Here is a 15,692-nt window from a genome sequence, read left to right as displayed (position 1 = left end):
CCCATACGGCGCCCTATTCACGGTCGCATAACGCGCTTCTTTCTACGTGGAAACCAATTGACATATCGAAACACGCGTTGAACCCCGTCTAGCTATCATCCGACGCGTCCAATGTCCCGGCGATTCTCCTCGGATTGGGACGATTCCGCAACCTGCGCCAATACTGCAAGTCGCCAACCCTAGCCCCTCCGGAGCTTCTCAGCACACGCGCTACTCGAGCTCGCTACCCTTCCTACCTTGCACCTAAGACCAGGAGAAAAGGCTCCCCACAATGCCTCCTCGAAGACGACGGAACAATGCGGCAGACTCGCCGCCGCCAGACCCAGCACACTCCCCGCCCTCACCCATCAGATCCCACGAGGCCGCACCGTCATCCATCACCTCCGGCCCCGACAACAGTTCCTCGGGTTTGGCACCAGACGCGGAGGCCGACCCCCCGCCGCCGCGCTTCTTCAATACCACCTTCACCACGTACCGTGTCTCCCCGCTCTACCTCGAGCGCCATCAGCCCTTGTCCCCGCCGCGCCTCCGCGCCCTTGCCTGGCGCCTCCGCGACACGCTCGTCGGTGACGTCGTGCGCGGCGTGCAGGTCGGGCTCGAGGGCGACGCCGCCGCCACCGCGTCCCTGGGCCGCAGCGGCGCGCTGGAGGCCGTCGAGTTCCGGTGGGTCGACGTCCGGCGCATCCTCGGCGATGGGGGGGCTCCGCGGCGGCAGCGTAGCTTAGAGCTCGGGGCTAGCGACGACGGCGAGCAAGCGCGCGGAGAAGGGCTGAATGCGCTGTGCGTCGAACTCCGCTACGAGAACACGCACTTCTGCGCCCTGCTCCTGCCCGACCTCGCCCGCGAGGACAGAGATGCGCCCGACTCCCGCAGCCAGCCCTCGTGGACGTGGCAGGCGAACAGAGACGGGGATAAGTCGCAGGCGAGTGGAGTAGACTCAAACGCATTCCTGCACCTCCCGCTCCTCCTGTTCCGGATGCCCGCGCCGCTCAAGTCCGTCATCATCGACTTCCTCTCCACCACCTTCGACTGCCGCATCAGCCCCTTAGCCCTAGGCACCCGGACGCTCGTCGGCAGCCTGGAAGCCTGGCTTCGGAATACCGGGCTCGCCACTAGCAACCAGCCGCCAGCCTTGACCAAGGATATCCTCCTCCTGTTAGGCTTTCACCTAGAACCTCCCGAGCCGAGGTTGGGGGAGTCGGGGCGCGACGACGGCAGTGGCGACGACGGCGGAGAGGCTCGGGAACCGGCATCGGCCCAGCTGGGCTTGAAGACCATCGACGTCGCCATACCCGCCGCCGACGTGCGCCGCTTCCTGCGTGTGGGCGAGAGGCTCGCCTCGGAACGGCCGCAAGCAGCCGCGGCGGGCGGGAAGAGGAAGGCCGGCGCGACCACCGTCCTCTCCGACGAGCAGCAGGCCCGGAGGCGCCGCAAGCTGGCAGGCGGAAGGGACGAAGAGGGGTGGGGGTGGCGGCGCCAGAACCCCGGCCGGGACCGCGACGCAAACGGGACGGCAGACGACGCCATCGACCAGCCCTTCACCGAGGCCCTCGCTATCTACCTGCGGCACCACCTGGGGCTGGACCTGTTCCACCCGGGCGTGCGCGTCCAGCGCGCCGCCTGCGATGGGTTCGTCATCTCTGAGGGGCGCCTCAAAGTCTTTGCCCCGACCCGCAGTCGCCGTGGCGCCGGCGGCGACGAGGGAGAGGCTGACGGGGAGGCTGCTGCTGCCTGGGTGCTGGTGCGCAGCCTAGTACGGAAAGCCCGCGGTCGGCCGGGATGGGGCGCCGGCGCCACGGCGGCGATGGTGCTGGCGAAATAATTCGAGTATCGAGCAGTGGTGCGAAACGCCTGCATCTCAGGCAGTATGTCCCACTTCATTATACGCTTAGGAACGTGAGGGGAGGGGGATCCCATGCGCTTCGTGACCAGCAGCTTCTCTGCTCGTTTGCCCGCTTTACGGGACCCCGATAGGTAGGACGGATAATATAAAATGATACCCTGGCGTGCAGTACTAGAACATAATGATTCGAGGAATTAATTCAAATATTTTCTTGACGCTTTCTCAGCTCGCAATTCAGTCCCGCGACCCCCCCTTATGCTTCTCGACGCGGATGTGTTCTATATAGGTACCGCCCGTACTTAATAACGTACCATAGCTAAAGGTGTAGAGGTATGGTTAGGTCGACGAGTAATACGGAAATGAGCTCAGGGCGTACGCCGTATAGCCGCCCCCCCCCCCCCCCCCCCCCTCCCCTTGCCCAATAGAGCCCTGGTATGTACAGTGACCGCAGGGGACCGTCGCCGTATACTCACGACGACAGCTCCCGCCCTCGTCTTAGGGCCTCCTCTGTCGCAATCGCGAGTGGTATCTGCAGCGGCCCACGATATCTAACAACAGAATACGAATGTCGTATCATACACATCCGCCCTCGATGACCCCTCGCAATATAGCATTCACGTTCCAAGAAGTTTGTCACAATCCACGCGCGATACCATCCACTCCGCCTAGGAATCTTCTCACGCGGCCGATCTCCAGCTCGCCTCTTTCGCTCTCTACGGCGCGCAGTAGACCGTCGACGAAAACATCTACTTCTCTCTCCGGCACGTTAGTGCAGAGAGCTACGACCCGCCGATACTTGACCTCAATTTCTTTACTGAGGCCTTTGAGTGAGCCCACGTTGCTTCTTATCGCGTCAGTGCGGTCTCTAGTCGCTTGTATCCGGGCGCGGAGGACCGCAGTGCTAGGCAGCAGGTTCGCATTCGGTGTCCCTTCTCTCGCAGATTCCAATGCCGCGTCGAGCTCCGATTCCCAATTATTCGGTTCTAACCGGCCGTGACTTTGTTCTAGAGCGAATAGACGTCTCTGCTCCTCCTCATGGCCTTGGCTGAGATTGACGACCTTCTGACTAGCGAGGACTTGCGATTTAGCTGTGGCTATCAAAGTCTCGAGTTGGCGCCGCGCGTCGCCTAGTTGCGTAGATGTCGTCCGTAACTCAGCATGGAGGGAGTCAAGGTCTTGCTGCTTCTTCTTCAATTCCGATTGGAAGCTAGTGGAGGTCTCGTTTAAGAGATGCGTGATGGCTACGAAATGTTAGCCGCAAGACAAAAACAGCCGGGCCCGAAGTGTTGATGTGAACCTACAGGTGATGACATCCTCACCACTCTGGCGCGTTTTCTGGCTGTTACCGATGATGTGCGCCTTATCGGTCGCCGTAGGATCGCCGTTCATGGCATCCTCGCCAGCGTCACCACCCACTCCGAAGTCAATTGGTCTGAGGCCGGCCGCGTTCGCGATGCCAGGATCGGCGTTGACCTCGATTAGTTGCGAGATAATGCTTTTATTTCCGATCCGGGCCGCAATGTTCAGAGCGGTATCTCCTGACTTGTCCTGCGCGTTGACAATCTCGCTCATGAACCGCCCGATGCCCATCTTGGGTTGGGCGGTGTTGCCATTAGATGCCGTATTTTGGCTACTTGGTGCGCTCCCCTGCCTTACCACCCACTCAAGCAGACTCTCAAGATAATATCTGCTCGAATGATTACGGCCCTTGACGGCACTCGTGACGGAGATGTGGTGTAGAACTGTACGGCCCTTATTATCACGAATATCAATGGTATGACCTAAGACGTCGAGCAATTCAGGGAATGAGACTTGGTCGGAATTGTTCGTTACGGCCGAGGCTCTCATCAGGGCCGTTTCTCCAGAAGCGTTGACTCGGTACGGGTTAGCACCGGCAGCGATTAACGCTCGCAAGAGGGGTATCCTGGCTAGCGTAGCGGCCCAGTGAAGGGCGGTATGGCTCGAGGTATCGATCGGCGCATCGAGATCTAAGGGGCTCAACGTCTGAAGCGCTTCATTCTGTGCGTAATCGGAGGCGGTCGCGTTTGGATCTAGGAAGAGGCCCATGAGGAGATTTCGTTTGCGTTCGCCCTCGGGGGAGAGATCAAAATGGAGAGGAGGGAGAGGCGCAACATCATTTTCATGAACGTCAATACCAGCTTGGGAGTAAACGAACGACTCGTTAGGCTCCGTGGGAGAGCCGGGAAAATTATTAGCATACGTGTCCATAGGCTGGGATGGGTAGCCGAAGCTATCGCCAGGGGTGACGACTCTTTGGCGTTTCCGTGGCGGCTCGTCACCGTTGAAGATTTGCGTGTTCTGGGTCGAATTTGCCGTGTCGGCATTGTGCCCATAGTCGGAGGCGAAGCTCTGCTGCGAGTTCCCGGGGAAGTCGTCGACGTTCTGCATCGACGACTGCCGGCTGAAGCTGGGGGCCCTCGTCGGACCGTTGCGTCCTCTAGGACCGGGGGAATCGAAACGAGCCTTGCTGATGGCAGCGACGGCGTTGGATGCGGTACTCGAGATATTCTTAAAGAAAGTACCAGACAGTCCATTCGCGCGTCCTTCATTGCTAGCACTATACATGCGCTTTCTCTGTGCGGCCATGGCCTGCTCCTTAGTTGGGGTGTTGAGGTCGCCCTTGCTCCCTCCTTGGCTAATGTCGTAGTTCAAGAGGGGGCGAAGCAACTCTTCGACGCCGTACTGGCGACACACCTCTACCCCTCGTTCGAACTTGATCCACGTGCCCTGATACTTGCCATAGCCACCTTGTACCTTTTCATGCTCGCCAGTCTGGATCTCCTTCTCGAGAATTTTTGTCCGCTTTCCCTTGTCGATGTTGGCAACTTTGAGGATCTGGGTGGCGTTCAAACAGCTGTCATGGCGACGTCGCATGACAGCCACTCCATTGACCTCCATTTCGTATACATCAATGCCGGAATAGACTGCCTAAAGACGATAGGTTAGCATTGCGAGCTTATCTGTGCAAACAGAGGCGGCCCTGGGGACGACCAACCGAATAGATCTGTGGTTCGTCGGGATGGTGGGCCTGACCATTACCCATCCTCATGTTCGAGTCGGAGAACTGCCGATACGGTTGGGGGGGGTGGCTCATGGTAAAAGACTGCTGGGAAGAAGGCTGTGATTGCGACATCCTGACGACGCCGTCAGCGGCAGGGCCGGCGCCGCTGCTATCGGCGGGTAGGGTGATATGGAGGTGCGGGGCGGCAGAGGCGAACGGTCGTTGGTGGGAGGTCGGAGGCGGCGGGAGGGAGGGAGCGGGTGTTGAGGCGATAGCGCCCTGGGACTGGGGTGGATGGTGGGTGATGAGGGTCGTGGCCGAGGCCATCAGCAGGTTGACGATGATCGGATGTGCGGGAATCCAAGGCCTAACCGATATAGGACGGTGAGAAATATCCAACGACCCGAAGAACGATAGTGCGCCGACTCCCCTACGGCGAGAGATTGCAATTCCTCTACAAAACCGGGCCCAGAGGCGTTCGGAGGGTTGAAGAAGCAAGATTGGATTGCCAATAGGAGTGTCGGCAACAGGCCGAGTAGCTTACGACAACTACAGGCTGGCTTGGCAGTGCCGCATAAAGGTCATAATGGGATTATAACAACGTCCAACAGCTCGGGGAGGAGGGGGCGATGGCAACAATGACGACACAAGGCCAGTGACAATAGCGGCGGTCGGTGGCAGAGGTAGTTAGTTGTAGCAGCGGTAATAGTATCAGCAGCAGCAGCGTCGGCGGTAGCGGCGGCGGTGGTGGAGGTGGTGGTGGTGACGGCGGCAGTGACAGTGACACGATCACAGACGCGCTACCAGGCAATTCACGTCGACCACGACCGCAACGATCTTTTGACCCGACCTCGTCGCGGACCCGGGAGAGGGGTCTCAAAGAGGGAATTCAATTAAAGGGTAAGAATTAGGAATAGCGCACGTATATCGCGGCACGTCGGGCGAGGACAACGGGACGTGTCAGTTTCGTGTAATCGTGAGGTCGTGACTCGCGGCTAAGGGGGGAGGGAGGGGGGTGTGAGAGCAAAATATGGATTGTGATTTGACTTGACATGCAGTTCCGGGTGGTCGGGGGGGGAAGACGGCATTAGGTAAGCAGCACAGATACGCGTGTTGTGAGCAGAACCGACGTGGGGAGGAGCGGAAGTTGATTTGTGGAAGGCCGACCCGAAATAAACGCGGTGCACAGACTCTGTTTTTCTTCTTTTTTTTTTTTTTTTCCTTTCTCCCTCCTCTTTCCTAGGCAGGTTAACTGACCCCCTCTTCCTTCCCCCACCATCGCGCCTGTCCTTTCCCCCTCTTATGTTTACCTAGGAAGTGCGAAGCGGGCAGTTGCACCCGGTTGACACCTCAGGCATCCATAACGCAATCGCCGCGGTGTTGGGATGCGTAGGTAGTTACCTCGGTACCTAACCTGCCTTCGAAGAGGTACTTAGGTAGGTATACGTGTAATCAGTGCCTGGTGTTGGCAGCAGGTTGGGTATATTAGGTACCTCCTAATCTACCCTCTATAGACGTCTACATCCCACCAAAGGGGGATTCTGATGCAGATTTCTACCAACCTCGGTCCCTTCCCTTCCATCTGCGATTCTGCAGGTGACGTGCAGGAGGTATCCAGCACCTACCTACATCTTGCAGCTGTCGACATTGCTTACCTTAGGCCCCGTACCTAGGCAGGTACCTAAGGTATATGTGCCCATCTGCACCTAACACAAAAAGACAAGACCGGAGGTGACAACTACCTAGGTACCTACACCAAAGGCTCTAAGGCAGGTATACTTAGGTACCTATCTCGGTAGGCAGTCTTGGTTATGTAATATTGGGTCCGCGTAACACGATAGGGCACCTCATCCATTGGAGCATCCGCGGCAGAGAAGCTTTGTCTCGATGACCTGCTCCTCTGCCTGCCAACCTAACCTTAGGCAGTCTATTTATTACCTCCTAACGACATACTTCAAGGGTTCCCACATCAGGCACCCAAGGCAGGGCTATACGCTGCCTTAGTTCGGACTCCCATCCCGCCTAAACCGTGACTACGTCGACCACCCACGCCGACTACCGCGACGATGGCTCCACAGATCCCTCACCCTAGCCATCCGCTCCATCTCTTTCGCCACATGCTCCGAGAGGCCACATACCTCCCTCCTCTCTGCCGGCCGTGGATAACTTCTCGTATCCAGGCCCGCTTCCGCGACTGTCGTTACAAGCCGGACCCCAAGCCTCACATCAAAGATGCCCACTGCTCCCTACGCTACCTCCGCTCCGCTAATGCCGGCCACGTCCGGCGGATGCTACGCCTCTGCTTCCTGGCAATGGGGAGGATTGGGAAGCGCCGTCGTCTCCTAGCCTCGTCTGAGCTAGCCAGCCGGCCTGCTGCGAACTCTGCGGAGCTAGACGAGGCAGCCAGGATCGCCGCCGATCCGCTCGAATCGGCGGGGATACACCAATTTCCAGACGGCAGGCCGCGCGAGCCGGACTGGTTGGACAACTGGTCTGTGGACAAGCTCAAGGCGATGGCCCACTCGCAATCCGAGCATCAGAGCAGCATGTGGCCCGTCGTTATGCGGCGCATCATCGATCCCAAGCGAGCAATCCCAAGTGAGAACTCGTTCGGCCGGCCTCTTACCAACAAGCTAGCGAGGAACAAGTTGAAGAAGCATTGGGCGAGTGTTCTTCACCAATTATTACCCCCGTTGCCGCACGGTGAATGGGACAATCTACGCACCTTGGCGAATGGGGAGGCCGGCCCCGAGCACTACGCAGTGCCGCCGAGGCGGGCGTTGGCTCAATCACACTATCCCCAACCCGACCCTTCCAGGTTTGACTGGACGAGCTACGTTACCAAACCGGTGAAAGCCGTAGAGAGGGGAAGCTCGCGGAAGATGAAGAGTCTCAGCGGCCGCGAGGATGACGATCCCCGGGGACATGGTCGACCTATCGGTCTCCGGGTATTTAATCGGAGAATACTACGTCGCGGCATCTACAGCCTTGTCTGGGAGACATCCCCAAAAGTAGAAATGAACCCGCGCTCGGGGAAATTGGCCGTCAGCTGGGGCAAGCGCGAGATAGCATTGCCGCGTCCTCAAAAAAAGGATCTGCAGTTCTTCCAGGGCGTCGACAAAGCCGGCGTGCCCAGCCGATCGACGGGCGACCGATCGGCAGGTCGAGCGGGAGCTAGCTGATTTCATAGGTAAATTTTGCTAGCTACCCTGGCTCCCACCACCCCAAAATACCTACAGGATCCTACTCCTCGCAGTCTCACGTGTCGCATAGAAAGCCTACGGGACAGAAACGGATGGGCCGAGTAAGCCAGCGAGCTTGGTTAACCCCTCGCGATCGACCCGCATGCCCACCCACTCGTTCATGGCCTTGGCCCCGATCGATTCGTAAAACTTGATGCTCGGCTCGTTCCATTTCAGCACGCTCCACTCCAGCCTACCGCCGTCCGTCGCCACGACCTCCCTCGCCAGCTCCACGAGCAGCCTCTTCCCGTATCCTTTCCCCCTGTCGGTCTGTCGGACGAAGAGGTCCTCGAGGTAGATACCGGCTTTCGCTCTCCACGTGCTGTAGTTATAAAAGTACAAGGCCATGCCAGCCGGTCTACCTTCTTCGTTAAAGAGGAGCAGGCACCTCGCAGGCTTCGAAGGAGATGTGGGCTCCGTATCTGGGGCCGTGGGCGTGGATTCGACGTTGTCGGGGGCGAAAGCTATGGTGGAAAGGAGCGTAGACTCTGTCGCCTCGACGGCATCGAGTTCGTGCTCATAGTCGGCCAGCTCCCGGATCAATTCGAGGATTGTAGATACATCTACTCGCAACGATGGATATATTAAGCCTGTCGCCTAACTACTGTCTTTGGGTGTGTGCTGCGAGACGTACCTTGTCGGCGAGCGTGCCGGACGTTAGAAGACCTGGACGGCGACATCGCGTTTTCCTTTCGAGGAAGAAGAGAACAGCCGGTGCACTTCAAGATCCCACGCGCCAGTCACCGAGCCATCACCACCATGTCACGGCGTCCTTCTTGATCTTCCTCGAGCATATATGGGTTTATTTAGTGGCCTCCCGATGTCGAACTACGCCCTTATCAGGCTTGGCTTTACCCTAGCGCCTAGAGCCAGAAGGCGTGGCATACGTAAGGCGATACGTGATAGGTACACATGCCCCAAATGGAGTGGGGGGGGGTTGTAGAGCCGATTCTCGGGATTCTCAACCCGCCAAACCCCCCAAGACAAAGCTCGAGTGATGCACCTCCGATTCAGACTCCGGGTTGCCACCTACCTCTGCGTCGCATATCTCCGCGCCGACTTTGTTCCTGCACAAGACCGAACAAGTGCCCCGTCCGATTCACGCATACACAATAATCACACTGCTAATATACCCCGAATAGCATTATTCACTTAAACCCGAAGCATATCAGAATCAAAACCTACCACACTTCTCGCCTCGGAAACGCCTATCTAGGCGGGGTAGAATCCTGTAGGGTTATCGGGATCCCGCACACGCAAATACAGCGACGCCCTGGCCACAACAATCCCCTATACCAGGAGGGAGTTCTCTCGGCCTCCGTTCATATTGCGATAGTAAAGTTGACAAACACCGGATGTGCCTCTTCGCCCAGTCGCATGCTGATATACGATTGAGCTTCGATATCTTCGACTCACGTAGTTCCTAACCTTTGGCATACCTCCAGTTAGAGTGCCAATCGGTTATAGGCTTTGGTCTTCTACTGTGCCTGCAGTTAGCATGTGTGTGCAGGGCAGTTTTATAGTCGCACTATATGAAACTCTTAAAAGACGACATCGTGTAGAGCTATGCCTATGGGTAGGCTCGTCCGACGCTATAAGATGCGGGATAGGTATGTCAGACGTTTTGGAGAATGTAGTAGGTATAACTAAGCCTTGTTCTAGGCCCGTATTTTATTCCCTGGCACGGCTTGTCACTTGGCCCCCCCACAAGCTTGGGTACAATATTAGCAGTCAGCTAAGCCTAGGCTCTGCTAGCCGTTTGTGGGGATGGCCAATTATACCTACCTATATGCTCTTCCCCGTATGAGTAAACATTGTCCAGGAGCATTATACGTGAATAGAGAGACCCTTTCACGTAATAACGACGATGAGACGCTGCTTAGCTCAAACAAGGCAACATACATCTGTCACGCCAGGCAGGATCAGTATGTCGTGATTCGCCGTACTGGGACGCTCGCCAATCATGGCGTCCCGGAAGGTCGCACCTCCGGCTTGATAACCTTGAAATAACATATATGCCGATTGTCGAGGAGATCAAGTCAAATACCAATGTCATGACGCCATGACGCCGCGAGCCGGGGTGGTAGTTGGGGTCGGGTTGTGCTCTCCAGTTGCTTAAGTAGTACCTAGGTATGATAATCTTTGGCGGTCGGGCTCCCGTTTCTATATTACCTATTACTGCCGCATCGTACCATTAGGCGAGATAGGCGAGCTTACGAAAACACCGGCCGCTTTGAGTCCGGAGGTTGCAATTGACAACCGATATTAGAATGTCAGAGAAAGATACGAAAGTAGTCGGAGGAGACGAGGGCAACGTCTCGGCCGCGTCCGACTCTGAGACCGCCGGACCCGAGATCAACGAGCGCGCGCTGCTGCGAAAACTAGACGCGAGGCTGCTGCCCGCAGTCGGAGTTTTGTATCTGCTTTCCTTCCTCGACAGAAGCAATGGTAAGTGGGCGAAGATGGATATTCTTCTATACACCACCCCCGAGACGCTCCCTCCAATAAACTGCCTGCTAACCTCGTTATCTAGTCGGCAATGCGAGGATCGAAGGCCTTACTACTGACCTTCACATCAGTATGCCGAGCTGTCCAGGGCCGCTGTCTTGTCGCTAACCGGTCCGTCCAGCTGGCAATCAGTACCTCACCGGCCTGACGCTGTACTTTGTGGGATACGTCTTATTCGAGGTAGGAAACTCTGCGTCGCAGACGCCCGCGCCTCTTGCGGTGCCACACTGATGCATGGACCAGATCCCTTCCAACATCGTGCTCAAACGCACGACACCCCGCATATGGCTTCCGACGTTGACGATAGCCTGGGGTATCGTAGCTACCCTGATGGGCGTAGTGCAGGACCTGGCTGGCTACTTTGTCAGCAGGTTCTTCCTCGGTGTTGGTACGTATAAAGTCATATCCGGCCAGGAGGGTTCTATCGCAGGCTAACATGGTCGTAGTATGTTGTCATCCCTCCTATCCCAATCATCTTGGCCGAATAGGGTAGCTCGAGGACGGTGAGATCTTGGGTATTTGGAAAGAAAGGGTGTTAACACATCATAGACCGAGAGCGGCCTGTTTCCTGGCGTAGTGTTCTACTTCTCGATGTGGTACAAGAGGCGCGAGCGCCAGTACAGGATATCCCTCTTCTTTAGCGTGGCCTCTCTAGCCGGTGCCTTCGGCGGCATTCTAGCTTATGTGAGTATGGCCTGACTCTAACAAACCTAGAGAATACCCCGTTGTTGACTCAAACATAGGGTATCGGGAGAATGGGAGGCGTGGTGTGGGAAAATGGGTGGCGCTGGATCTTCATTTTGGTGCGTCTCACCCAACTACTTACTGGGTGCAGCCTCTAACCGAGCAAAAATTTAGGAGGGAATCCTTACCGTACTCATAGCGATAGCGGCGTATGGCTTTGTTCACAACTATCCAGATACCTCCAAGTTCCTAACCGATGACGAGCGGAGGTTTATCCACCAACGTCTTGCAGCGGACAGCGATGCGACGCACGAGGAGCGTTTTACTTGGGACGCGGTAGTGGAAGCGCTCAAGGATCCTAACTGCTGGCTTTACGGGCTGGGGTTCCATACCATGAGCCTACCCCTCTACACACTGTCCCTCTTCATGGTATGTTTGACCGATGTCAAGTCCTGTGACCTCACGTGGGAGGAAACTAATACTTCCGATAGCCGACTATCATCGCCAATCTCGGTTATACAGCGGCGACGGCGCAATTGCTCACCGTTCCTCCTTACGCGTTCGCATTCCTAACGACAGTGGCCGTGGCCATTCTCTCGGAGCGACTTGGCCAGAGGGCATTGTTCATCGCTGGTTCTGCCGTATTCGGCGCCATCGGTTATAGCATCCTGCTAGGAAATACCGACCCCGTGGGCAGGCCGGGAGTCAGCTACCTCGGGGTGTTCTTTGCGGCTGGCGGGATATATCCGGCGACCGGACTCGTGCTGTCCTGGCCCGCCATCAACGTGTCCGGCCAGACCAAGCGAGCGATCGCAAACGCGATGCAGATCAGCATCGGCAATCTCGGCGCCGTGATGGGAACCCAGCTGTACCGCGCGAATGACGGCCCCAGGTTCGTCGTCGGCCACGCTTGCGCCCTCGGGTACCTCCTCGCGAACGCGGTGGTGGTCTCGATCCTGGGGCTGAGGCTGAAGAAGGAGAACAAGAGGCGCGAGGGCATAGCGGGGGAGATCAAGCACGTAGGCGAGATTACAGACTGGAAGGGCGATTCGGATCCGAGATGGCGGTTTGAATACTAAGAATAGTTACCGAGCTGGTCCACAAGGCCGGCTGCCGGCTTCTTTCCCGTCTCGGGTTCGAGGGGGGTGGAGGGGGCCGACGTACGCTTAGCGTGAAATTCTAAAGACCAGACCCTCCGTATAAGACCTTGTTCATAAAGGCTGAAAACCCGTGAATGCGAATATGAGTGGGCTGTCGGCCGCAATGGGTACGCATGGACAATAGGGGTGAGGGAGCGTAGGATAAGCGTGGTATGTACGCTCCATACTGCTCCCCGCCGCCAGAAATAATACTCGTTAGTTTTCCTATTCTCATAGGAACCACGGTTTCCAACCAAAGAGGGGAAATATTTATCTGCAATGTAGGGATATTTATCTACCTATCTGTGATACAGGGCGGGGTATAATACAACACGACTTCCTCGGCACGTCACACCAGGTGGCACCACATGAGGCGGAATCTCTTTTTAACATCGTCCCGGACTCAGCTCCGGTCGAGGCCCGACAGGCGCCTAAACGCCGTGTTCTCAAGTATCGGGAACTCGCCCTCCATCTGGATGTCCTTGGCCTTCAACTGGTCCTTGTACCTGCCCATGGCCACCTCGGCGAGGAACCGGCCGAGCTCCGGCGTCGGGCTCCACATGCTCTTGAGGCCGTACCGGATCCCGGGCGCGAGCACGTAGCCGGCCGCCCGGAGGGCCGCCGACGGGACCGAGATGTACGGCTTGATGGCGTCGTGGCTCGCTGCGTCGACGAAGGCCGGGCGCACGGAGCTCGCGTGGAACAGGGGGTTCGCCCGCCGCATCGCGGCCAGCGCCAGCTCCGTCTCGCCCTTCGTCCGGGCGAAGATGGCCGAGAACCGGCCCGGCTGCGTCGTGGCGCCCCCTCCCGAGACGTACACGAAGTTGAAAGGCTGCTGCTCCGACGCTAGTGTTTGGAATGCCTCGGACGCCGCTAGGGCGTAGTCTTTCGTGATCTTCACGTATTCTCTGCGCATCGGAGGTTAGTGTCCCTGCGACCAGTCGTAGGGGGTGGGGGTTTGTTCGGCTACGCACTCCTTTCCAACTTGGGTTTGGCTGATACCCAGGGCCCATACGCAGCCGGTGGCGCCCTTGAGCTGGGAGAGCAGGTCGGCATCGTACTTGGTGAAATCCTGGTGGATGATGACGTTGATGCGCGGGTCCTTGGCATCCTCGGCCATCTGCACCGGCCGCCGGGCGAGCACGGAGATCTTGGTGATATCCTTCATCTTGATCATCGCGTCCAAGACGCCAGAGCCGACCAGGCCTGTCGCTCCCGTGAGTATTAGGTGCATGTTTGCTGCGAAGAACCCTTGTATAGGGGAGAGAGAGACAGTTGCTGCAAAGGCTAGGTATATATGAGAAGTTGCTTCCACAATAGGTCGAGCTCAAATAATTTTTCCTTAAACGAGAACGGGTTCGATGGAGCGTGTGATATCTTCCTTATGACGATTCTGAATAGCGATTTACTTGGCTATAAGGAGGAACTATGAAGGGATCACGCATGGCGCCGGGAGATCTTTTTAAAGACGATACCTATAGTATTGATACGATACCTTTGTGGTGCCCGGGGGCGATCAAGATTCAACGACGTGTTCATGAGTAGAGTGATGCCCATATCCTACGTACTCCCTTGCTCGCGTCAGCGTCAGCTTTTTGCTGCCTTCCGGGGCTGTGAGCTGTTGTCGGATGAATTGATCGCGTGGGAAATCCGCTTCGTTCCGGGGAATTCTACCCGTGCCGCTGCGCAGTCTGAAAGGTCCCATACCCGGCGGCCCAACTTACACCTATCAGAGGGTGGTGAACGGGCTACGGGTAGACGTTGTAGGCCTGTAGCCTGGAGGCGACGGATTTAGTAGGGGTCGGGGCGGAGCATACCTACATTAATCCCGCGGGTCCAGTGTGGTTTTAACTTAACACCGACATAATAATTCCGCTGTCCTCCTGCTAAGGCACTTGAACATAGGTATTTGTATGCCTAGAGAGACGCTCACCAGGCTTTCCTTTTGGCCTTTTCTGTTCGTTTCCACTTTTCTTCTTTCCCTCTCGCATTTATTGAGATAAGGGAAACCAAAGTCTATCATACCTGTGTCATTGTTTCGAGGGCTTAGACATTTCGATGTTAGGTACCTATGATTATTTGATGGCTGGTGGGCCACTGGGAGTGGTGAACGTCTTCAGCGACCTACCTTTTGGTTGGTTAGACGTAACCTCTTTCGAAGGTCCTCGATATTTACTCGAGGGAGGGCGTGGTACCCTAGCATTTGAGCACCGGGAGAGGTTACTCGGCTCTCGAGCAAGCGTAGGCGGCTTTGGATGGAGTCCCTTATTATCGTAACCCACGAAGCGCCCCCCCTCCTCAGGATATATACCCAGGTCCTGGATTTGTCACGACGTCGAATATGCCGTAGTTCGATGTTGGAGAATCACGAGCGAGGCCGAAAAAGGAAGGCTGACAAAAGGTAGCAGATAGATCACGACGAAACGCAGTTGATTGTATCAGCTTCGTGATAACTCTACGAGACGGTATTCGCGGGGTTGATTTCCGTGATAGGTAAGTGGGTGGTATGTCGCGACACTTGGCGATACTGATGTATCGCGATAGTAACACGCAGGCTCGCTTCGTCGCTGCAGTCGCGATTATAGCTCACGTTTTGGTCTAACCGTTTGCCTATCGATGATTTGGAAATAGGGAGACTAACTCGACAGGACGTATTAGCAGGACGCCATCGAGGCGACGCCACGGCTGCGTTGGATGCTATAGTAATGCAAGCGATGCAGATCAGGTAACAGGCGTGCTAGATATGGCGTCCGCGGTTGCTAGCTTCGCTTGAAGGTTGCGTAAGAGTCGCCAGTCTTACTACATGAGCGGGCAGATTTCGTCTTCAGCTCGACACAACGGATCGAGGAATTTCGCAATGGGCGGTGTTCTTATCGGTAACAATTCGTGACGGTCTCCAGCGCAGAGGGGAGGAGTAAGGCAGCTATGCAGTGTCAGACAGTTCAGCTACGACGTGACGCATGCACCGCGGCGGACGAGCGTTACCAGTCTCGGAGGTGGGCAACATATAGGACCCCCACCCTCTCTTGCAAGTCTTACTGTATGCCGGTATCGCGTATCAGCTCGATCGTGTCCTCGTATCCTCGTATCCTTCTTAGAGGGAGGTATAATGCATTCGTAGGTACATAGTAGGGTAGACGAGTTGCGTGCTTGGGTAATGTAGGTACGGTAGACAGCCGCAATTTGTTGCACCCAGAGTAGGGAGGTATCCGACGAGCAGTTTCTTTTCTGCTTGTCGATGGATGGATGGAGGG

At 56.6% G+C, this 15,692-nt stretch overlaps 6 protein-coding genes across 6 annotated transcripts; 3 read left to right on the top strand and 3 right to left on the bottom strand.

Annotated features, from left to right (window-relative positions):
* The first annotated feature begins 176 nt into the window (after nt 1-176).
* Nucleotides 177-2,035, top strand: GGS23DRAFT_617659 (kinetochore complex Sim4 subunit Fta1-domain-containing protein). The gene has a single exon (XM_051520887.1). It carries the CDS (start codon nt 272-274, stop codon nt 1,820-1,822), a length of 1,551 nt encoding a protein of 516 aa, XP_051367535.1. The 5' UTR covers nt 177-271; the 3' UTR covers nt 1,823-2,035.
* A 441-nt stretch (nt 2,036-2,476) lies between these two features.
* On the bottom strand, nt 2,477-4,958 carry GGS23DRAFT_607946 (apses-domain-containing protein; the record flags this gene model as incomplete). Its single annotated transcript, XM_051520126.1, has 3 exons — nt 2,477-3,084; nt 3,145-4,792; nt 4,860-4,958. The coding sequence occupies 3 exons, from the start codon at nt 4,956-4,958 to the stop codon at nt 2,477-2,479; spliced, it is 2,355 nt and encodes a 784-aa protein (XP_051367534.1).
* A 1,973-nt stretch (nt 4,959-6,931) lies between these two features.
* On the top strand, nt 6,932-8,047 carry GGS23DRAFT_601016 (uncharacterized protein; the record flags this gene model as incomplete). The annotated part of the gene is made up of 1 exon (XM_051519156.1): nt 6,932-8,047. One exon carries the CDS (start codon nt 6,932-6,934, stop codon nt 8,045-8,047), a length of 1,116 nt encoding a protein of 371 aa, XP_051367533.1.
* Nucleotides 8,048-8,095: 48 nt separating this feature from the next.
* GGS23DRAFT_391249 (N-acetyltransferase) lies at nt 8,096-8,903 on the bottom strand. The gene is made up of 2 exons (XM_051513516.1): nt 8,742-8,903; nt 8,096-8,670 (listed from the first exon to the last, which is right to left on the bottom strand). Exons 1-2 carry the CDS (start codon nt 8,785-8,787, stop codon nt 8,144-8,146), a joined length of 573 nt encoding a protein of 190 aa, XP_051367532.1. The 5' UTR covers nt 8,788-8,903; the 3' UTR covers nt 8,096-8,143.
* A 1,474-nt stretch (nt 8,904-10,377) lies between these two features.
* GGS23DRAFT_601014 (MFS general substrate transporter) lies at nt 10,378-12,378 on the top strand (the record flags this gene model as incomplete). Its single annotated transcript, XM_051519155.1, has 8 exons — nt 10,378-10,555; nt 10,641-10,685; nt 10,737-10,795; nt 10,859-10,999; nt 11,165-11,299; nt 11,359-11,418; nt 11,474-11,728; nt 11,791-12,378. The coding sequence occupies 8 exons, from the start codon at nt 10,378-10,380 to the stop codon at nt 12,376-12,378; spliced, it is 1,461 nt and encodes a 486-aa protein (XP_051367531.1).
* Nucleotides 12,379-12,757: 379 nt separating this feature from the next.
* On the bottom strand, nt 12,758-13,823 carry GGS23DRAFT_391318 (putative nucleoside-diphosphate-sugar epimerase). Its single transcript, XM_051513517.1, has 2 exons — nt 13,413-13,823; nt 12,758-13,346 (listed from the first exon to the last, which is right to left on the bottom strand). The coding sequence occupies exons 1-2, from the start codon at nt 13,670-13,672 to the stop codon at nt 12,842-12,844; spliced, it is 765 nt and encodes a 254-aa protein (XP_051367530.1). The 5' UTR covers nt 13,673-13,823; the 3' UTR covers nt 12,758-12,841.
* Nucleotides 13,824-15,692: the final 1,869 nt, after the last annotated feature.

The sequence above is a fragment of the Durotheca rogersii genome (genome assembly GCF_024521655.1).
Source record: "Durotheca rogersii strain YMJ 92031201 chromosome Unknown GGS23scaffold_42, whole genome shotgun sequence".
Lineage (NCBI taxonomy): Eukaryota > Fungi > Ascomycota > Sordariomycetes > Xylariales > Xylariaceae > Durotheca > Durotheca rogersii.
Note: the sequence above shows the minus strand (reverse complement) of the source record. Positions and strands in the feature narration are given on the sequence as shown.